The sequence below is a fragment of the Erinaceus europaeus genome, chromosome 18 (genome assembly GCF_950295315.1).
Source record: "Erinaceus europaeus chromosome 18, mEriEur2.1, whole genome shotgun sequence".
NCBI classification, from domain to species: Eukaryota; Metazoa; Chordata; class Mammalia; order Eulipotyphla; family Erinaceidae; genus Erinaceus; species Erinaceus europaeus.
The window spans coordinates 29,738,789-29,763,400 of record NC_080179.1 but is presented as its reverse complement, the minus strand read 5'-3'; the positions used below and the strand labels follow the sequence as shown (position 1 = coordinate 29,763,400).

At 36.8% G+C, this 24,612-nt stretch overlaps 1 protein-coding gene across 2 annotated transcripts in view; it reads right to left on the bottom strand.

Annotated features, from left to right (window-relative positions):
* Nucleotides 1–24,612, bottom strand: part of FAP (fibroblast activation protein alpha) — a 108,500-nt gene that overhangs the window by 72,624 nt on the left and 11,264 nt on the right. For both annotated transcript variants that reach the window (XM_007523771.3, XM_060177806.1), the window contains 3 exons: nucleotides 3,980–4,078; nucleotides 1,686–1,780; nucleotides 446–520 (listed from right to left, as the gene is read on the bottom strand). In XM_007523771.3, coding sequence (XP_007523833.2) covers nucleotides 446–520; nucleotides 1,686–1,780; nucleotides 3,980–4,078 — 269 coding nt within the window. The remainder of the gene's footprint in view (nucleotides 1–445; nucleotides 521–1,685; nucleotides 1,781–3,979; nucleotides 4,079–24,612) is intronic.

Here is a 24,612-nt window from a genome sequence, read left to right as displayed (position 1 = left end):
TTTTGGGGGCATCACTGCTCTGGGCCAACTTTTTCAGATTGAGAAAGAGATAGGAGACAGAGGCAGAGAAGACACCATAGCACCAAAGCTTCCTCCAGTACAGTGGGAACTGAGCTTAACGTGGGTCATGCACATTACAAACTAGGCACATTATGTAGATGTGCTATTTTGCTTACCATGTATTACTTGCCTTTTGAACATATTTATTTTATTTTATCTTAATGAGAGAGAGAGAGAGGGACCACCACTGCTCAGCTCTGCCTTATGGTAGTACTAGGGATTGAATTTAGGACTACAGATTCCCAGGCATAATTTTTTCTGCATAACTATTATGCTATTTCCCCAACCCTTCATATATACATATTACAAACAATGAGCCAGTAAGTAGGATACAACTCAATTAAGTTTAATCTAATTAGATTTATATAAATTAAATAGTCAATACCTTTGTATAGTCACTTTCTAGATATGCAAATTGTCGATCATGTGATAAGCCATAACTGGAAGCATTCACACTTTTCTGAAATTTTAAAAAGTTAGTTATAAAATAGAAAGAAATATTTGTAATCATTTGATTTTAAAAATAAGGGCATACTGATATACTCTTTGATATATTAATATGTGTGCATGCACTTTTAATGTAAATGTTTAAACATTTATGTAGAACCTACAATATATAAGGAATTTTACTTTATGTTATGAAAGGAGGCTATAATAAATAAGATACACTTAGTGACTTCAAAAACCTTAATGCTAAACAGTAAATAACATCCCCAATTAAAAGCGGTATAAATATACGTTACGAAAGCATCTCCAGAGCTCTGCCCCACTAGGGAAAGACAGAATCAGGGTGGGAGTATTGATCAACCTGCCAATGCCCATGTCCAGTGGAGAAGCAAATGCATTAGCCAAACCTTCTACCTTCTGCACCCCATAATGATACTGGGTCCATGCTCCCAGAGAGATGAATAGGAAAGCTTCCAGTGGAGGGGAATGGGATACCGACTTCTGGTGGTGGGAATTGTGTGGAATTGTCCCTCTCTTATCCAACAGACTTGTCGATCATAATTAAATCAATTAAAAAAAGTGATTGAATCCAAATGAGAGGATCTATGTATGTACAGAGGAGGAAAGCATCATTTATATTTGGCTTTAAAATATTAGTATGTTTTTAAGGATGGAGAAAGGAAGAGATCCCAGAAGAAAAGAAAAACACCTACCCATATACCATAAATAGCACTATTAATTACTTTTTTTTTCCAGTGTCAGGCACAACCCCACGCATTTTCAAGTGTACTTTATTTTACTTCTTATATTTACTCTAAAGAAGTAATACTTTTCTTACATCACAGAGGGTGAACGGAAGGCATAGTGGAACTCTACTGATGTTTTCATAACTAGCAAGTGACAAAGGCAGGATTTAGTTGACTGTGAGGGCTGAGCTCTTAACTCCTATCATCAACCTTAGAACTTGCACAGAGAATTAAGGGTACTAGATGATATAGAAAAAGCATGGACAGTAGTATGCTGCAACTGAAAGAGAGAAATGGAGAAATGGGGTTGGGGGGTGAACTGAGAAATCAGATTGAGTGGGATAAGATTAGTTGTTCAGAGTTTAGACTATATTCCATGATCAGTGAAAATTGGCAAAGATTTTGAATAGAAAGTGAATGTTGGATACACACCATAGTGACATTGCTCAAAATGGTATATGATTCTTCTGTTTCAATATTATAAAGTACTATATTATCATCTGAAGAATGATGAAGATATTCTTGCCCTTAAAACAAAACAGAGGTTGAAATGATTTATCTTACCAGGGATTGCATTTTTTTTTCTTTTACTCCCTGGGGGAGAGGTTAATGTACTATAGCACAGTTATTGACACATGGTACAATTTCTTATGTCCCCATGATAGATAGGTATTTGCTATCATCCCCAAATTAAGTCCTTTTCCACTATCATGCACCAGGATGCCCAATCCCCTCCCTATCCTCTCCTTCCCTTCCAGCATCCTTTGCTTTAGTGAAATAAACCAAATCCAATCCAACTTTTACTTTCTATTTTTTCTTTCTGTTATTGTTTCTTAAATTCTACTGAGTGAGATCATCCAGTATTCATTCTTCTCACTTAATATAATTCCTTCAAAACAAGGTGAAACCATTTAAATTACATAGTCTTAATTTGTTTTCCCTCTGCTCAATATATAGTGCTTGCTTTTTAAAAAGCATATCATTTTTTGTGCCAAGGCCTTATACATTACTTTTTTATTATTGAAAAAAAAACAAGCAAGCTATAGTGCACTCCACAAGGACATCAAAAGGCAGCTTGGGAGAGAGACTCTGAGACTTTAGGCGTGTAAGTTGGTACTCTTAGTAGGCTTAGTTATTTCTTTGGCAGAAGACTTCTATTGCTATTTCAATTTTAATTTATTTTTATTCTATTTCACTTTAATTGCTTATGTTTGTTTATAGAAATAAATATTTTATATATAAAATGTTTATTGTCTTTATTTATTTATTGGATAGAGACAATCAGAAGTTGAGAGGATAAGGGTGATAGAGAGGAAGAGACACAGACACCCACAACACAGCTATATCACTTGCAAAGCTTTTCCCTGGCAGGTGGGGACCCGGGGCTTGAACCCCAGTCCTTGTGCATTGTGACGTGTATGCTTAACCAGGTGTACCACCACCTGGCCCCACCTCATACATTCTTAATTTCACCGTTCCTACAGATTTTTTTTTTCCCTTTTAATTTCATGTGTAGAGAGGAGAGATACTACAGCACCACTCCATATCCATGGAGCTTTTCCTAGTGTTGTGTATGGTGCTGCCATATGGTGCTGGGTCCTTGCACATAATCACGTGTGTGTGTGTGTGTTCTGTTGGTGGGCTGATATCTCCAGGTCCCTTTTTATTTTAAATACAGTCGATGGTGAGAGAAAAGGAAGGACTTTTTCCTAGTTTATACAAAGACACCTTGTTTGTTTGTTTGCAGCCATGGTCATTGCTGGGGCCAGGTGCCTGCCCAGGGAATCTACCATTCCTGGAGGCCATATCCCCACTCCGTTTTTTTTTTTCCTATTTTATTTGATAGGTCAGAGAGAAATAATGATAGGAAAGGGAAATAGAGATTGAACAAGAAAGATAGACACATGTTGACTTGCTACACTACTCATGAATTGTCCCTCTGCATGTGGGGAACAGAAGCTTGAACCTGGGTCCTAGTGTTGGTATGTGAGCTCAGCCAGGTGTACCACCTCCAGGGTCCCCAGAGATGACATATTTTACCAGTAGCAACCCTACTATAGTGATATGACAGTGCTTAAAAAGAAAATTTGGTCTCTGTGTTTTAAAGAAAATATAGCTAGCTTAGCATGATATAGTTCTTTTTCAGTAAAAATACATGACATTTGAGTTGGGCTATATTTAGTTTAAAATCTATTTATGTGCATTTTATTTTCTAGAGGCAAAATATTTCATTTTATTTAATGACATTTTACATATAAACTATGATGTCATGAACAATTTAGTTGATCTTACAACTTAAAAATGTTAAAATATTTTTTGAAAATCTATGTGCAAATACCAATTATATGGTCTTTAAAAGGTTTTTTGTAGGGGGATATTTATTTTTGCCAGATTACCCAAATTAACAATGGTATTTGTTCTTTCAATAAAATTCTCATAACCTCTGAAACAGGTTGCACTTACTGTATTTTGAAAAACTATCCCATATGCACAGATTATTACAACAATTCACATTAAGCCTTTTCTTTTCTGCTAAAATTTTTATTGACATCAACATTTGGGCACTTTTAATCTAAATAGTTCTAGTATTTAGTTATCTTTGCTAAATAATTATTCTCCCCCCCAATTAAATTATACTTTTCTCAAACTCAACTGATACAACTTCTGTCACTAGAGACATACTAGAAGTAAAAATAAAAAAAAAAACATGCATTTTTTTTAATTACCTGAAATCCAGTTTGGAAAGAATGTTTTATAAGAAAATGTTCCATTTAGAATATCCTTCAATGTGAGTGTTTTTGCTGTGCTTTCTTCAGTGTTATGAACTTTAGGGAGGAAGAAACATAATTATTTCTAAAAAGAAAATTAATATAAAATTCCCAGATCTATTATGTCTTTAATAATGAAAGCATTACAATTTTCTAAAAGCTTGTTTAAATTCTGCTTAAATTATATAAATTACATTCCTTTTAGTAAGGTTAACCAAAAATCAGAAATGTAGTCTGCTTGCCTGGACAGGAGAACTGGTAAGAAAACATGAAGGAATAAGAAGGGGAAAAATGAAAAAGGGCCATGCTGAATAGCAAATCATCATTTTTCAGTTATTGAAGTTACCAGTTTTTGAGAAGAAAGATAAAAGTACACAAGGTATTGCAAAGTCAGAGTTGTAGACCTTGTGGGTTTGACTGAAAACCCAGGATTTTAACCAGCTCTTTGTATATCCTCACATATGCTTAACTTGGGACTCAATGAATTTATCAACATTTCAGCTGATCAACTGGGTTTAGACAGATTCTTACCTTCAGACACTTCGTAGAAGGCTTTAACAAACATAAATGATTTATTTTTCTTATAAGAGATCTTTATAAAGAGAAAGTAGATCAAAGAAAATAACATCTAGACAAATAGTCTCGAAAATTCCAAGTAGAGTTTTTCATATAAAAGCTAACTGAATGTAGCTCACAAACACAAGCAAGTTTCACCTATATTTGAAAGCTCCAAAACACTTGTTTCTTAAACATGACTATTCTCAGAATAAACTCTTTAAGAGCCCCCCAAACAGTCATATACACCAGACAGATAGTATGGAAACCAACTTCCAATCCTCCTTCACAGCCATATTGCCTTTCTCCATCCTTCTACCTTATCTCTTCTCTAAGCTACCATTAACAGAACCAAAACAGACAAATGTTCTTACTTTGCACAGCATTTATGAATCTATCTTTTTTTTTTTTCCATTGTTCATGTGAAAACGAACTGCTAGTGATGAGAACTATAACTTTACCCAAGAGACTAAACTCTTTCACTGTTTTCTTTTTTTTTTTTTTTTAATTTTTTATTTAAGAAAGGATTAGTGAACAAAAGCATAAGGTAGAAGGGGTACAACTCCACACAATTCTCAACACCCAATCCCCATAACCCACCCCCTCCCATGGTAGCTTTCCCATTCTCTATCCCTCTGGGAGCATGGACCCAGGGTCGTTGAGGGTTGCAGAAGGTAGAAGGTCTGGCTTCTGTAATTGCTTCCCCGCTGAACATGGGCGTTGACTGGTCGGTATGACTTTGAGAATAAAAGTTAAATTGACAACCTGGACTATAGGTTCTAGTTAATTAAGAACAGACTAGGCCTCCGGCCTCCTCCCCCCTCCATCATTATTTTTTAGAGCGCAGTCATGTTGGGGTTTCTGATTCTCAAATATCCATTTCTTTTTCTAGGATATTTTTTTTTTATTTAAGAAAGTATTAATTAACAAAACCATAGGGTAGGAGGGGTACAATTCCACACAATTCCCACCACCCATTCTCCATATCCCACCCCCTCCCCTGATAGCTTTCTCATTCTCTATCCCTCTGGAAGCATGGACCCAGGGTCATTGTGGGTTGCAGAAGGTAGAAGGTCTGGCTTCTGTAATTGCTTCCCCGCTGAACATGGGCGTTGACTGGTCGGTCCATACTCCCAGTCTGCCTCTCTCTTTCCCTAGTAGGGTGGGTCTCTGGGGAAGCGGAGCTCCAGGACACATTGGTGGGGTCTTCAGTCCAGGGAAGCCTGGCCGGCATCCTGATGACATCTGGAACCTGGTGACTGAAAAGAGAGTTAACATACGAAGCCAAACAAGTTGTTGAGCAATTTTCTAGGATATTATAGCTCTTTCCATCCCCTTATTCCTCTTAACTCATATTTAATACTTCCAGTGCTCAATACAAAGGCTAATCTTTCTAAAAAAATTTTTTTTTCCTGACCTTCAGCCGCAAGTGTGGTTCCCTTGTTATATATCACCATATTCCATGTTCCTTTTTTATTTTGGGGGAGGTTTGTCTTGATTTGTAATGATTTATTCAAATGTTTTTCATTCATTACTATATTCTCAAAACAGGCATCATGAAGTCAGGGCCTATTCCTAATTTTGCTCACCATCTCATCCCCACTGTCTGTCACATAGCAGGCATTTAATTGATATTTGTTGAATGAACACGTTAAATGAAGGATGGATTAATAGTTATGCATGAACTTTTTGTCTTCTTTATTGCATGGTTATGATACAAATTTCTCAAATGTTGTACTAAGTCAGCCTCTGGCATATAGTCTGATAAGTTGCTGGGTGAGAAAATGCTGCAAATACCTTTCAACTTAATTATGCTAAATATTAAACTTGAGATTCAACATGCTCTATTAACTAATATCATTGTGTAAATGTATTCAAATATAATAAGAAATGACCAACTTGATGACATCTACTCTTTCCATTTAAATCTTAAAAGGTTTATATTTGGGAGTCAGGCAGTAGCGCAGCGGGTTAAGTGCAGGTGGCGCCAAGCGCAAGGACCAGCGTAGGAATCCCAGTTCGAGCCCCCGGCTCCCCACCTGCAGGGGGGTCACTTCACAGGCGGTGAAGCAGGTCTGCAGGTGTCTGTCTTTTTCTCCCTCTCTGTCTTCCCCTCCTCTCTCCATTTCTCTCTGTCCTATCCAGCAGTGACAACATCAATAACAACAATAACTACAACAGTAAAACAACAAGGGCACTAAAAAGGGAATAAATAAATAAATATTTAAAAAAATATATTTGACTTCATTACCCCTTCCAGTATAATAAAAATAAAGAAATAAATTAATTGATAAAGCCCTATCTCCAATTAAAATATATTATAAGGTATTTCAGATTAAATTTTTCATATATTAATGACATTCTGTGGGAACAAAATCTCATCTATGGATATTTACTCTTTCAATGGAGTAAAAGTAATATATTTGTTCCACATGCTTGGTTAGATCATGATTTTTTTTTCCTAAGTCATTAAAAGTTGTTCTTATGTAGAAAGACCTAAAAAACACACCATAAAGTACCTAATCAAATAGTTTATACTTAGATACCCTCCTCACCTATGTCCTATTTCACTTCCCTTAATTACTCCAAGGCTAACCTTGTAAGACAAAGACAGGAAAACAAAAGCTGGATAAGGGCAAGAGAATGGCATACTTTAATATGGTTCTTTTGATTACTACCAGGCCACCCCATCATCCAGGTCCCTAGTCAGGGAATCCTGGAATTCTCATAGAGACATGATGGGCCTAGACTTCTAACAGATCCCTGTCTCCACTGTCATTGGTCATCTTCATCAGGAGCAACATAATGAACCCTCTTGTGGGTCCCTATAGAATCTTGCACCCCTATGAGGATCAATAATTATAGGCAATACCTATTCTCTACCACTCAAGGATGATAAGTCCTGTAATTAGTGCAGTCAGCAATGTTCCTAGCCATGACCACAGAATGCGAGCTTGGACCTACAGGGAGGCAGAGGTAACACAGGCACTGTGTTGAATATGGGCCCTAGATCAAATAGGTATGGTTTATAGTTAATAATATTTATATACTATTCCCATATTTGGGAGCTACTATCTTCCCTGACCCAACTTTCTAGTCCTATCCCCAACTCTGACACCATCACCTCAGACAATATCTTGGGTCCACCTGTACGTTAACTGTTAGGCTCAGGCAAAAATTAGTAAAGTCATGGTCCCCTTGGAATATACCTAAAATACACCTACTAGCTTTTTCCAAAATGGATACTCCAAATCTCATCTGCAATATTCTTGCCTTTAGGTTCTTGATTTATCTAACAATTTGTATCTTAACTCTTTCTCAGCCACCAGGTTCCAGATACTACCATGACACCAACCTGACTACCCTGGACAGATGACCTCACCAATGTGTCCTGGAACTCCACCTCCCCACCTAGTGCCCTGCCCCACTAGGGAAAGAGAGAGACAGGCTGGGAGTGTGGATTGACCTGCCAACACCTATATTCAGTGGAGAAACAATTACAGAAGCCAGACCTTCCACTTTCTGCACCCTATAGTGATCCTGGGTCCATGCTCTTAGAGGGATAAAGAATAGGAAAGCTTTCAAGGGAGGAGATGGGATACAGAGCTCTGGTGGTAGGAATTGTGCTCCTTTTATCCTATGGTCTTGTTAATATTTCCATTTTATACATTAATTTAAAATAAATAAATGAATAAGTAAAAAAAAAGTTGTACTTGTGATGGTAAGAAATGACTGGTAAACTCCACTGCAACTGGAGTTGCAAAGATAGTTAATGACACTATATTATTCTACTTATGTGTCCCTGGAGGTGGCACAGGAATTAAAGCATCAGACTAGTGGGTTAAAGTCCTGAATTCAGTCCCCAGAATCACATTTGTCAAGTGATGTTGTGATTTCCCCCCATAGATAAATAAATCTTTAAAACATTGTTATTATATTTGTTAAAAATAATCATTTATATTCTTTCTGAATTCTAAGTATTATTGTACATGTTAAACAATTAATTATGATTAAAGTTAGCCTATGTAATTAAATGATACTATATAAAATACACAGCACTGAGTTTTCAATTTCTATTTAGTAATTGTTTACTATCATAATATTAGAATAATTGATAAGTACATTAATTCAGTATCTTAAACTCTCTTAAGAGCATATTGCCATCTGTTTCTAATGTACTCAGGAAGAAATTCTAACCTTATCTGCTGTGGAAATTATTTTCCAGTTGAGATACAATTATCTTGTGTGGACACTATTCTGAAGAGCTACATTGTAACAGTTTAAATCTAGTAAATGTCTTTATTTTAATACATAAAATATGGATATTTTATTTTTAATTATTCTATAATAACTCAACAAATGAATATAACCTCGATAATGCTTTTTCTTTGTCTAGTTTAAACAATACTTTGAGGACTTGAATGACATATCTACCTACTTAAGTAGATATAATTGTATATAATTCTTATTTGCAATTCTTATTTCTTATTTATTGAGGAATATGTAGATTAAAGTAATTTTTACAAAAGGTTAAATTAAGAGAGAAAGGGGCACCAAAGTAAAAACCCTGTGGTGAGGGGTAGACATGCAGCTACCTGGGCTGGTGGGTGGGTGGGATGGGACATAGTCTTTTGGTGGTGGGAATGGTGTTTATGTACACTGCTATTAAAGTGTAGTCATATAAATCACTAGTTAATTAATATGAGAGGGGTAAAATTAATTGTATGTCTCGAAGTTTTTAAAACACAGACTCTTTCTAATATATAGGCTGTGTATTTGATATGCGGACTCTCTCAAAAGCCTAGACCAAGTAGATCAGAATCAACCAATAGCACAGCTACATACAAGATACTGGGTACTATACAGCAAACTCTAACAAAAGGACTTTTCAAAGTTAATCCAATTACCAAATAATGTGATGATAACATTAACTATCAATTGTCTTTTTGAACCCTAAGACAACAGGAACCTCACATTTCCACTATAGAGCCTATATTTCCCCCAGTCCTGGAAACTTAGGATAGGGCCCACTTTCCCGCATGCCTCTCCCAATCCATATCAAATAATACTGCATCTGCCAATTGCAACCTAGTCAACACAATGATTGCCACCTCAACATGCTTCAGCTCAGACTGTGTCCAGAGGCTTCATGTGTGGAATGACAACCCTTCAGCTTCATGTGTGGAATGACAACCTTTCAGCTTCATTACTCGGGTGAGACCTTTCCTTTCATAGTATTGTCTAATTCCATCCCAGGTGGTTTACTTTCTAACAAAGTCCCAAAACCTAGACATAGACCAGGTTCTGTGAGAGAGAGCATATGTTCACACGTATACATAAATTAGTGAAAGCAGAAGTACACTAGTTTGCAGTGAGTACCCCTCTAACACTTCCTCTCCACTATTCTAACCTTTGGGTCCATGATTGCTCAACAATTTGTTTGGCTTTGTATGTTAACTCTCTTTTCAGTCACCAGGTTCCAGATGCCATCAGGATGCCGGCCAGGCTTCCCTGGACTAAAGACCCCACCAATGTGCCCTGGAGCTCTGCTTCCCCAGAGACCCACCCTACTAGGGAAAGAGAGAGGCAGACTGGGAGTATGGACTGACCAGTCAACATCCATCTTCAGCGGGGAAGCAATTACAGAAGCCAGACCTTCCACCTTCTGCAACCCACAATGACCCTGGGTCCATGCTCCCAGAGGGATAGAGAATGGGAAAGCTATCAGGGGAGGGGATGGGATATGGAGATTGGGTGGTGGGAATTGTGTGGAGTTGTACCCCTCCTACCCTATGGTTTTGTTAATGTATCCTTTCTTAAATAAAAAATAAATTTAAAAAATTAAGAGAGAAAGTACAAGTGAAAAATATAGAGCTATGCTTATGGTAAATAGTCAGTAAATATTAGTTTTTAGCTATAACTATAGCCTAATAGTCTTCAAGTATATATTTTTGTTCATCCATTCCCAAACTAGTTTGAAAGCTATAACATTTATTTTTGAATATCTATGAAAATAAACTATAAAAAGCCTATGGGAAAGGTTTAATTTCACATTAGGGTGTATATATTCCGATTTTTATTAATTTTTGAAACAGAAATTTCAAAATTATTTTAAATTTTTAAAATTATATTTATTTATTTATTTATTTTCCCTTTTTGTTGCCCTGATTTTTATTGTTGTTGTAGTTATTGTTGTTGTTGATGATGTCATTGTTGTTAGATAGGACAGAGAGAAATGGAGAAAGGAGGGGAAGACAGAGAGAAGGAGACAAAGATAGACACCTGCAGACCTGCTTCACCGCTTGTGAAGTGACTCCCCTTAAGGTGGGGAACAAGGAGCTTGAACCGGGATCCTTAATGCCAGTCATTGCGCTTTGCGCCATGTGCGCTTAACCTGCTGCACTACCACCCGACTCCCAGAAATTTCAAAATTCTGATCACAAATACAGGACATTACTCATGTATATAAATTACTCATGTTTAAGATTATTTAAAATTATGGACTAATTTTTCTTTTCATATAGTTAATGATCATGCTGATCTTTATCAGTTTTCTCAAAATTAAGTAAAGGATTAATTAACTACTTTTTAGAAACTTTAATCAAGTTTACCCATCAATGTTATAGGAGTGGGACCAGTGAAATAGCTCACTTGGATAGTATGCTCCTTTGTAATATATACAACTCAGGTTTGAGTCCAGCCTCCACTGCACTAAAGGAAGCTTAGATGCTGTGGTTTCTTTTTCTTTCTCTCTCCCTCTTTGCCTCTATCATAAAAATAGAAAAACATATACAGGAATATACAGTCCATACTACTTCCTAGTCAATGATATTTAAAATAGATACAAAGTACCTAAAAAAATGCCAATAATTAACATATAGAATTTAGTACATATCATAACCATGACCCCAAAATCTATAAAACAATTTAAATTATGTACTAATTGCACCACAAATTGTCATGACGATTATATAAAGCCCCACCATAAACCAAGACATGATGAGTGAGGCAGCTTGGAACACTCTTACTTACGACCCCAGAATGTGAGCTCAGATCAACAGGGATGGAGAGGTCACATAGGCTCCTAAACTGAATATGGGCCCCAGATCAGATCAAATTGATGGGGATTACAGTCAACAATATTTATACCCCTTTCTCATTTGAGAGCTATTCTCTTCCCTGAAACAGCTTTCTGTTCTTTTTTTCCAGCCATGACATCATCTCCACAGACAATAACTTGGATTCACCTACATATCAGATTTCAGGTTCAGAGGGAAAAAAAAAAGGAAAAAAAAAAAAGCTAGTATTGCCACAGACCCTTTGGAATATAACTAAAAGATGCCTACTACTATCTAAAAAATGGAGACCCCCCCCCTTCATCTGCACTACTCCAGCCTTTAGGTTCATGTTTAATCGACAATTTGTTTGGCTTTGTATGTTAACTTTCTTTTCAGCCACCAGGTTCCAGATGCTAGCATGATGCCAACCAAACTTCCGTGAACAGACAACCCCACCAATGTGTCCTGAAGCTCCGATTCCTCAGAAACCCACCACACTAGGGAAAGAGAGAGACAGGCTGGGAATATGGATCGATCTGTCAATGTCCACGTTCAGTGGGGAAGTAATTACAGAAGCCAGACCTTCTACCTTCTGCATCCCACAATGATCTTGGGTCCAATACTCCCAGAGGGTTAAAGAATAGGACAGCTATCAAGGGTGGGGGGAGATATGGAGTTCTGGTGGTGGAAATTGTGTGGAGTTGTACCCTTATTATCCTGTGGTTTTGTCAATGTATCCTTTTTATAAATTAAAAAAAAGAGGGAAAAAAAAGGTCATAAACATAATGACTTACTGCACTACCAATGTGACTGCTTATCAGCCACCAGCAGAAATTATCTTCTATTTGACCTAAATGACATTGCTGTGTTAATGTGCTAAAGGTATAGAGTCAAATATTTTTTTCTATATTTATGTGAATTGTATAAGTCATAGATTTCCTTCTATGACAGCTGACCATGTGCTTGATGTTTCCACTGTTACATATGTCCAGCTGCAAGCAAAATACATACCATACCATGAGCTCACAGTAAGTACTTAATGAATGAAAAAAAAAAATGAATCAACTTGACGGGTTTTATGCCAGCTAATTATCTCCTAAAGCTAAGGTTACTTTTATTCTCTATTCTCCTATCAATGTTGTAAATATAATTAAAGATTTATACAATCTTCTACCTATACATACCTTCTTTTAAATATCTATTTTTCCAGTTTTTATTTCTTAACTCACTTATAGTACTTGCTGTAAAAAATACTTTATATCAAATCAACTTATTTGACTCTCAGGGATGAGATCCTGGTGGTTTGTGGTTTTACAAAATTCCCTAGGGTCTTCTGTAAAAGTTCAGGATATAAACTTAATCTACCCTGTCCAGTGTATTCCTGTGCTTACTAGTGGAATTGTTCAACTGTTGGTAGGTAAGTAGAGTTCACCTGCTTGGCTGTTCACATATCAGGGGTATAGACTTCCAAATTATATGTTGTTCATGACTTTCAAAGAATATTAATAGTCCTCTTTAATGTTTATGTCCTTATTATTATACCTTTTGAGGCTATGTTCCACTGGACTTTTGTTTAGAATAACCCTGCTAAACCAGAAGGAATGGAGAAGTAGAAAGTGTTCAAGGAGGGGGCTGGGTGGTAGCACACCTGGTTGAGCACACAAGTTATAGTGCTTAAGGACCCAGGTTTAAGCCCCTTGTCCCCACCTGTAGGGGTGCTTTGCAAGTGGTGAAGCAGTGCTACAGGTGTTTCTCTGTCTCTCTTCCTCTCTATTACTCCCTTCCCTGTAGATTTTTGACTGTCCAGTAAATAAATAAATAAAATGCAAATAAATAAAAAACAAAAAGAACTATAAGAAAAGAAGAGTTCAAGGAGACTAATTCTTTCATATATTGTATTTAACTGAGACTGTAGGAAAAGAAATGGGTTCCATATTTGTGATATTAGGAGAACTACAGTGGCTACTGGTGATGGGAGCAGAGATCTTCAGTGGTGGGAGTGGTGTAGAATTACACCTGCACTATTTTATCTTTTAAATCACTAGTGAGTTACTAAGAAATCATAATGAAAATAAAAATAAGACTAAAAGAAAAAAGAAAGAGAAGTTTTCTAGCGTTCTATTTGTGTTTATATATGTAAGTCAGAATAGTGAATCTCTATGGCATCAGTTACAAACACAAAAGTTCTAGTTGTCTAAAAAGTACTCCACTATTAATGAATAAATTCATTTTCATGGCTCTTCCCCAAACAGCATTTAAAAAACTGTAATATAGTTTTTGACTCTTTTAGAGATTTAATTTTGGAATCTATAATTTTTAAACTGTAATAGTTGAGCAGACATAGAAATGAATTCTGAAAGCATATCTCTCATCTATATGCAACTCACACTTAACACTTAATTACTGACAGTGCCCTTATATTCCATCTTTAGCATAGTTACTCAAATGCTGATTAAACACTCTAACTATATTTTAATTGTTTGAATTTTTTTACTTATTAAAGCAAAGCTTAAAAGTATTTCAGTTATGAATCCAAGAAATTAAAACTTACAGAAATGATTAAGATGCAAGTTATGATTCACAATTCCGCTAATTCTTTTTAAAAGACTTTGAGTTTACTCTCTATTAGAATTCTGTTTCTGGCATTTATTTTTTAGTCCTGAAAAATCAGAAATAAATGTCAGAGCAGATACATCTCACTTTAAGTCTAAAATTAATCACAAACTAAATGAGATAATGTGGTTTACTAAGTGTACACAAAAGTGGCTGGAAGTTTCTTTGTTCCTACCTTTGTCAGTTTGGAACTGGATTTCTGAAATCAACTGGTGAAAAGTCACTAGCACTTTAAAGCACCTGTCTTTTTTTTTTTTTTCTAGCTATGAGAGGTGCTGTTTAAGGAGGGTCATTATCTCCCATCATCAGATTGTCGTGTTTATTTCAGAAATGAGCATCATAGGAAACAGAAAGATACATATTATTTACAAACCTAAATTGTATTTGGACAAAGGTTTATTTCACAATTTTGATTTAAAAAATTCTTGGAGTATTTTAGATCAGCATGATTATAATCATTATGGAAACTTTTACATACTGTTATCAACACAATTTTTCAGATCAAAGAAAGATTAGAGCAATAAAATAACTTCTTTAATATGTAAGAGAGATGGAGATGGATGGAGAGTTAATCCAACTCAATCTCATTTTAGAACTTGGGCACTTTTATCACATACACACAGTACAAGAATCAAACAACTATGTTAAGAAAAGTTGAGGTATGAACTATACTATAGGGGAACTATAATCAAAACTGCCTAGTACTGAAATAAAAATAAACAAAGATCAATAGGATAGAATTGAAAGCTTAGAATAAGTCTGCCGGGAGTCGGGCTGTAGCGCAGTGGGTTAAGCGCAGGTGGCACAAAGCACAAGGACCGGCATAAGGATCCCAGTTCGAACCTCGGCTCCCCACCTGCAGGGGAGTCGCTTCACAGGCAGTGAAGCAGGTCTGCAGGTGTCTATCTTTCTCTCCTCCTCTCTGTCTTCCCCTCCTCTCTCCATATCTCTCTTTCCTATCCAACAATGACAACAACAATAATAACTACAACAATAAAAAAAAAACAAGGGCAACAAAAGGGAATAAATAAATAAATAAAATAAATATTAAAAAAAAAGAATAAATCTGCCAAAGTTTCCCCCCACACACACACTCACAACACTTACAGATTTCTAATTTTTAACAAGATGATCCAAAATGTTAAATGGAGAAAGGAGACCCTCTTTAAAAAATGGTGTTGGGAGAACTGGCTTGAAACAAGTAGAACAATAGATTGGACCACCATATTTCACTATGCACAAATGTAAGCTCCAAGTGGATCAAAGATTTGTAGGTCAAGCCAGAAACCATTAAATATTTAGAGGAAAACATTGGTAAAACAGCTTTTGATCGAAGTTGTAAAGACATATTTGATGACTCAAGTTCAATTGTAAGGGAAATAAAAACAAAATTAAACCAATTGGTCTATATCAAATTGAAAATCTTCTGCATGGCCAAAGGAATGACCACAAAAACAGAGAGACTCCTTACTGAATGAGAGAATATATTTCCGTGTCATACACCCAACAGGAGACAACCAAAATACATAAAGATCCCGCCAAACTCAGTGACAAAAAAATAAATGACCCTATCCAAAAATGGGAGAGGAGATGGACAGAATCTTTACTAGAGAATTGATCTACAGGATCTATAGACATATAAAAAATCCTCAAAGTCACCAATTACCAGAGAAATTCAAATAAAGACATACATGAAATATTACTTTACAGCTGTGAGAATGTCATGCATTAGGAAAGACAGAAGTGACAGGTGTTGGTAAAATGAAAGGGACTCTTCTACGCTGCTGGTGGGAATGAAAGTTGGTTCAACCCTGTGGAAATATTGTTTGATGACATTTCAGAATGCTAGATATGGACCTACCTATGACCTCGAAATTATTTTCCTGGCAATATATCCAAAGGAAGTAAATACACATATGCAAAGAGATCTATATACACTTATGCTCATATCAGTGCAATTTGTAATAGCCCAAACTTGGAAGCAACCCAAATGCCCAAAGACAGATAAGTGACTAAGAACTGTGTGGTATATATACACAATAGGATACTATTCAGCTGTTAAAAATGATGATCATTTCCATTGCCTCATCTTGGATAGAATATGAAGGAACAATGCATAGTGAGATAAGTTAAAATGAGAAGGGTAAGTAAATACCTGATGAACTCATTCCTTTGTGGAACTTAAGAAACAGGGATAGAAAGGGAAAACACAAAGTAAAACTTTGACTAGGTGTGGGGTATTGCACTAAATGAAGGACTATAGGAAAGGAGGGGAAGGGGAAGGAACTGGAGGAGGCAGATATGATACTGAGATTTGATGCTTGGTTGTGGGAAAGGACATAGACTGGGGAAGATAGTGTCTTGCAAACACCTGTCATGGGGAGATAAGTTATACACATGTACACATGTCAACAACTATACTATAATCCATTAACTCTATAAAGTAAAAGAAAGATGTTCAGCGGGGAAGCAATCACAGAAGCCAGACCTTCTACCTTCTGCAACCCTCAATGACCCTGGGTCCATGCTCCCAGAGGGCTAGAGAATGAGAAAGCTATCATGGGAGGGGGTGGGTTATGGAGATTGGGTGGTAGGAATTGTGTGGAGTTGTACCCCTCCTACCTTATGTTTTTGTTCATTAATCCTTTTAAATAAAAAATTAAAAAAAAAAAAGAAAGAGAGAGAGAACATGAAGTAGAGGTTAGAGGTACTGGGTTGCAGTACAGTCTTACAAGCAATTGACTTTGAATTCAAACCCCAGCACAGTGATTAAACAGATCATTAAAAAGCTTTAATATAAATATTGTTGACTATAAACTCCATATATTTGATGTGATCTGGGGTCCATATTCAGCTTAAGAGCCTATGTGACCTCTGTATCCCTGTAGATCTGAGCTCACATTTTGTGGTCATGAGTAGGAACGTTCCAAGTTGCCCCAATATCAGGACCCATCTTCCTCAGGTGTAGCATAGAGTATGTTGTCCAGCCTTCCTTTGGAGGATGGAACATTCTCTACCATTGTTGATCCAAGATGAGGGCAAGGTCCTATGGGGGCCCACAACTATGTTCAGCGGGGAAGCAATTACAGAAGCCAGACCTTCCACCTTCGGTACCCCACAATAACCCTGGGTCCATACTTTCAGAGGGTTAAAGAATAGGAAAGCTATCAAGGGAGGGGGTGAGATATGGAGTTCTGGTGGTGGAAACTGTAGAATTGTACCCCTCTTATCCTATGGTTTTGTCAGTGTTTCCTTTTTACAAATAAAATTAAAAAAAAAAGTTATAATATCTGCTTGAGGAATCAAGTTTATCTCAACAGCGAATGCTTATGATTATCTCTACAAACAATACTGAAGATTAAACAAATATCAACTTTCAAAAACAGAATTCATTTTGAGTCATATTATTGTTTAATTAAGGTTATTTTTTATATTCTCTAAAATTTTTAAGACCATAGGGGATAATAAAATTGATACATCAGAACATAATTGATAGGGGTCAGGCCGTGATACATTCAGTATAATGAACATATTACAGTGCACAGAGACCCAGGTTCAAGTTCTTGGCCCCCACCTGTGCGGGGCGAGTGTTCATAAGTAGCAAACTGTTGCTACAAGTGTCTCTCTTTTTCTCTACATTTCCATCTTCCTCTTCCCTCTTATTTTCCTCCTGTGTTTATCAAAAGAAATAAAGGAAGAAAGAAGGAAAGGGAGGAAGAAAGGAAGGAAGAAAAGAAAGAAAAAGAAAATGAAGAATGAATGGGGAGGAGAAGAAAGAAAGAAAGAAAGAAAGAAAGAAAGAAAGAAAGAAAGAAAGAAGGAAAAAGGTAGGTAGGAAGGAAGAAGGGGAGAAAGAAGGAGAAAGGGAAGGGGAGAGAAAGAAAAAGAAAGAAAGAAGGAAAGAAAGAGAGAGAGAGAGAAGAAGAGGAGGAGGAGGAGGAGGAAGGAGAGAACAAAGTTAAAAAAAAGAAAGAAAGAAAAAGAAAGAGTTGCCAGGAGTGGTGGATTTATTATGCAGATATGAACCCTAGTGATAATGCTGGTAGAAAAAAAAAATCCATCTTGGTGATCTTGAAAACAAGAACAACTATATCTATTCTTAAAGATCTTTGTTAACTCAGTTAATTATCTTTCCCCTAATCACTACTTTAAATTTTGGTGTGTGTTGGATTAGTGTTATTTGGGGCCTGAGGATAGACAACTTTCTACAGCCTTTTTGTTCTTCCAGTGTTTCTACTACATCATATGCCTAGATTGACTTTATATCACCACCACCCTTGATCCACATGGCTATTTTCCTCTAAATTTCAACTCTGTATATAAAATTTCACTCTTAAGACTTATACTTGCATATATCACACTTCAAAATTATTATGTCCAAAGCTAAGTAACAAAAGTTTTATGCTATCCTTCCATATTTCTATAAATATTACTATCATCCATGTAGTTTTAAATAAATATTTTAATTACTTATAAAAATTGAGAAGGAAGGGGGAGATAGAAAAAGAGAGAGAGAGGTTGATCCAAGATGACGACTTGGAAGCAGCTGCTGGTGTGAGTTCTGACAACAACTGCTGGAAATGGTAGGATAGCAGGCCTTCAGCAGGACGTGAGTAAGGGGTTGTATGCATGACACCAAAGAGGTGACTATAGCTCAATTTGGGTTAGAAAATAGAGAAAAAAGAAAGGAAATTTTTTTATTATTTCTGAAGCGCACTCCTCACCCTCCAACCCCTCATAACAGACCTGGGGGCTAGAGAGCTGCTACTAGCAGGCCCCCCACTGAGCTTTTTTCTTTACCAAGATTCCTGGCTCACCAGGGGTGTCATTCCAATCCTATTCCTTTCTGAATCCCTTTGCTCTTTTTTTTTTTTTTTTGTATAAGTGGCTTACGCCCAATTGGAGCTACAAATATCTGACCAAGCAGAGCCTCACCCAGCCTGGGAAAGACTGTGAAAGGATGAAAACTATGCTACAGGATAATGGACCACAAAAAAAGGGAGGGACAGCCATTCTCATCTCAGACACAATAGATTTTAAATTAAATAAAGTAATAAAAGATAGACAAGGACATTACATAATTATTAGAGGATCAATCAGCCAAGGAGACTTAACAATTATTAACATCTATGCACCCAATGAGAGACCATCTAAATACATCAAGCACCTACTGAAAGAACTCCAAAAAATACATCATTAGTAATACAATAATAGTGGGAGACTTTAATACCCCACTCTCACACTTAGATCAAAAAAGCAGAGAATCAACAAATAAACGAGAGAATTAACTGAAGAGATGGACAGACTAGACCTCCTGGACATTTTCAGAGTTCTCCACCCCAAAAAACTGGAATACACATTATTTTCAAATCACACAACATATACTCAAGGATAGACCACATGTTAGGCCACAAAGACAGCATAAACAAATTCAGAAGCATTGAAATCATCCCAAATATCTTCTCAGACCACAGTGGAGTAAAGCTAACATTTAACAACAAACAGAAAATTACTGAAAGACACAGAATTTGGAAACTAAACAACATACTGCTTAAGAACCACTGGGTCAGAGAGACACTCAAGCAAGAAATTCAAATGTTCCTGGAAACAAATGAAAATGAAGACACAAGCTATCAAAATATTTGGGACACAGCTAAAGCAATATTAAGAGGGAAACTCATAGCCATACAATCACATATTAAACAACAAGAAAAAGCTCAAATAAATTACCATACTTCACACCTTTAAGAATTAGAGGAAGAGGAACAAAGGAACCCTAAAGCAACCAGAAGGACAGAAATCACTAAAATTAGAGGAGAAAAAAAACAACATCGAAAATAAGAGAACCATACAAAAGATCAATGAAGCCAAATGTTGGTTATTTGAAAAATTAAACAAGATTGACAAACCCCTAGCCAGACTCACTAAACAAAAAAGGGAGAAAAGTCAAATTAATAGAATTGTAAATGATAGAGGAGATATCACAACCACAGACACCACAGAAATTCAGAAAAATCATGTGAAACTTTTATGAAGAACTATACACCACCAAGCTAGAAAATCTGGAAGAAATGGAAGAATTCCTAGAAACATGTGCCCTTCCAAAACTGAACCAAAAAGAACTACAGAACCTAAATACACCAAATCACAGACAAAGAAATCAAAACAGTTATTAAGAATCTCCCCAACAACAAAAGTCCTGGACCAGATGGCTTCACAAATGAATTCTACAAAACCTTCAGGAAATAGTTAATACCCACACTTCTAAAGCTTTTCCATAAAATCAAAGAAACAAGAACACTCCCTTCTACCTTCTATGAAGCCAACATCACCCTGATACCAAAAGCAGATGGGGACACAACAAAAAAAGAAAACTACAGACCAATATCTCTGATGAACATAGATGCCAAAATATTTTTTAAATATTTTATTTATTCATTTATTCCTTTTGTTGCCCCTGTTGTTATTATTATTGATGTCTTCATTGTTGGATAGGACAGAGAGAAATGGAGAGATGCGGGGAAGACAGAGCTGGGGAGAGAAAGATAGGCACCTGCAGACCTGCTTCACTGCATGTGAAGCGACTCCCCTGCAGGTGGGGAGCCAGGGGCTCTAACCGGGATCGTTCCACTGGTACTTGTGCTTTGTTCCATGTGCGCTTAACCCGCTGTGCTACTGCCCAACTCCCAGATGCCAAAATATTAAACAAGATCTTGGCCAACCGGATACAGCAGTATAGCAAAAAGACTGTTCATCACGACCAAGTGGGATTTATACCAGGAATGCAAGGGTGGTTCAACATATGTAAGTCAATCAATGTCATTCACCACATCAATAAAAGCAAAACCAAAAACCACATGATTATCTCAATAGATGCAGAGTAAACCTTTGTCAAAATCCAACACACATTCATGCTCAAAATGGGAATAGATGGGAAATTCCTCAAGATAGTGGAATCCATATATAGCAAACCTACAGCCAACATCATACTCAATGGACAGAAGCTGAAAGCATTCCCCCCTCAGATTAGGAACTAGACAGAGATGTCCACTATCACCATTACTCTTCAACATAGTATTGGAATTTCATGCCATAGCAATTAAGCAAGAGAAAGGAATCAAAGGAATACAGATTGGAAGGGAAGAATTCAAGCTCTCGCTATTTGCAGATGATATGATAGTATACAAAGAAAAACCTAAAGAATCCAGTGGAAAACTACTGGAAGTTATTAGGCAATATAGCAAGGTGTCAGGCTACAAAACCAATGTACAAAAATCAGTGGCATTTCTTTATGCAAACACTAAATCTGAAGAAGAAGAAGACATCCAGAAATCACTCCCATTCACTGTTGCAGCAAAATCAGTAATATACCTAGGGATAAAGCCGACCAAAGAAGTGAAAGACTTTCATACTGAACACTATGAGTCACTACTCAAGGAAGTAGAAAGTGATACCAAGAAATGGAAAGACATCCCATGCTCATGGATTGGAAGAATAAATATCATCAAGATGAATATTCTTCCCAGAGCCATATACAAATTTAATGTGATACCCATCAGAGTCACACCAAGCTTCTCTAATGGAATAGAACAAAACTATAATCATTTATCTGGAACCAGAAAACATGTAGAATTGCCAAAACCATCTTGAGGAAAAGAAACAGAAATGGAGGCACCACACTCCCAGATCTCATCAAAACAGCTAGGTACTGGAACAAAAATAGGCACACAGACCAGTGGAACAGAATTGAAAGCCCATAAATAAACTTCCACACCTATGGACATCTAATCTTTGATAAGGGGGCCCAAAGGATTAAATGGAAGAAGGAGGCTCTCTTCAATAAATGGTCCCGGGAAAACTGGGTTGAAACATGCCGAAGAATGAAATTGAAGCACCTTATCTCACCAGAAACAAAAATCAACTCCAAATGGATCAAGGACCTGTATGTTAAACCAGAAACTATCAAATACTTAGAGGAAAACATTGGTGGAACACTTTCCCACCTAAACCTCAAGGACATCTTTGATAAAATAAACCCAATTTCAAGGAAGACTAAAGCAGAAACAAACCAATGGGACTACATCAAATTGAAAAGCTTCTGTACAGCCAAAGAAACTTTCACACAAACCAAGAGACCTCTCACAGAATGGGAGAAGATATTCACATGTCATACATCAGACAAGAGACTAATCACCATAATATACAAAGAGCTCAGCAAACCTAGCACCAAAAAAGCAAATGACCCCATCCAAAAATGGGCAGAGGATATGAACAAAACATTCACTTCAGAGGAGATCCAAAAGAAGCTAACAGACATATGAAAAACTGCTCCATGTCACAGATTGTAAGAGAAATGCAAATAAAGATAACATTGAGATACTAACTCATTCCTGTGAGAATGGCATACATCAAAAAGGACAGCAGCAACAAATGTTGGAGAGGTTTGGGGGCAGAGGAACCCTTCTGCACTGCTGGTGGGAATGTAAATTGGTCCAGCCTTTCTGGAGAGCAGTCTGGAGAACTCTCACAAGGCTAGACATGGACTTTCCATAAGACCCAGTAATTCCTCTTCTGGGGATATACCCCAAGGATTCCATAATGCCCAATCAAAAAGATATGTGTACTTCTATGTTCATAGTAGCATAATTCATAATAGCTAAAACCTGGAAGCAACCCAGGTGCCCAACAACAAATGAGTGTCTGAGAAAGCTGTGGTATATATACACGATGGAATACTATGCAGCTATTAAGAACAATGAACCCACCTTCTCTGACCCATCTTGGATGGAGCTAGAAGGAATTATGTTCAGTGAGCTAAGTCAGAAAGATAAAGATGAGTATGGGATGATCCCACTCATTAACAGAAGTTGAGAAAGAAGAACAGAAAGAGAAACTTAAAGCAGAATCTGACTTCAGTGTAGCTCCACCACTTGTGAAACTTCTTCCCTGCAAGTAGGAACCAGGGATTTGAATCTAAATCCTTAGGGACTGTAATAATTGTGCTTTACCAGGGTGCCATCATGTGACACTTCATATAGTTTCCTAATTTAATTTCTTGGGCATCACAAGAAATTAGCATCCAAAATATATAAAAATCTCATAAAACTGAACAACAGCAACAACAACAAAACAGCAATTCAAATAAAAAATTGGCAGAAAATCTAAATCAACAATTGCCCAAAGAATCATAGATATCTAATATGTAGATGGAAAGGGTCTTAATCTCTTGATAGGTAAATGAAAATCAAAATTAAATGAGATATCCCACACCTATGAGTAAGAATATAATACAAAAGCCTACAGACAAAAAAATACACGACAGAAAATGGAGAGAAAGAAGCCTTTGTACACTTTTGCTGGGAATGTAAATTAGTGCATCCAATTTACAGAATGGAAAGCAGTATGGAGTATCTTTGTAGAAATGTGTCCACTTCATCTAAGTTACTTGCCTTTCTTTTTTTCCTTCACTTCTCTCTCTTCCTTCTCTCTTCTTCTCTCCTCCCCCTGCCTCCTCCTCCTCCTCCTCCTCCTCCTCCTCCTCCTCCTCCTCCTCCTCTTCTTCCTCTTCTCTCTCTCTCTCTCTCTCTGGACTTATTCATTTGAAACCATGGTTATAGCTGGGGCTTGGTGTCTGCATGATGACTTCATAGCTCCTGGAAGTATTTATTATTTTTTTTTTATAGAGGGAGAGAGAAAAAGAGAGGAGAGACATTTGTAGCATTGCTCCACCACTTTTGAAATTTCCTCTCATAAGTGGCAAGGACTGGAATCTGGTTATGTGTGCATGGTAATGTGTGTGTACTCTGTGGGGTGCTCCACCACCCCAGTTACAGTTTTTTTCTTAAACATATAATCTGTCTTGCTCTTTAATTCTTACATAAATAAATGTTAGTTTATTTAAAAATATTTCTTGGTATATGAAGTCCTGGGTAGCCAACTCAGAACCTCATGCACTAATGTCCTGTTCTCTGCCACATCTCCCCTACCTCTCTAGCTTTTTCCTTTTTTTTTTTTAAGCAGAAAGTTTAAACTTTATTAGAATAGGCAAGTCATGAAATACTTACCAAGGGAAGAGAAAGGTGAATAGTAAAGGACCAAATACTAAGAGTGAAGCAGAAGGACAGCCAACTACTCACTGTTAATAAACTATTTGTTTAGAGAATCATAATACATCAATTTTCCTAGCAAGTATAAATTCATGATCTGTATGCAGCCTGGGAGGTGTCTCAGTGGATTAACCGTTGGCCTCTGAGGCATGAGGCCCGAGTTCCAGCCTCAGTATTGCATGTGCCAGAGCAATGCTCTGATTACCTCTGTTTCCCCCTTTTCCATCATTAGCAAATAAATTTAGTAAAGTAAAATAAT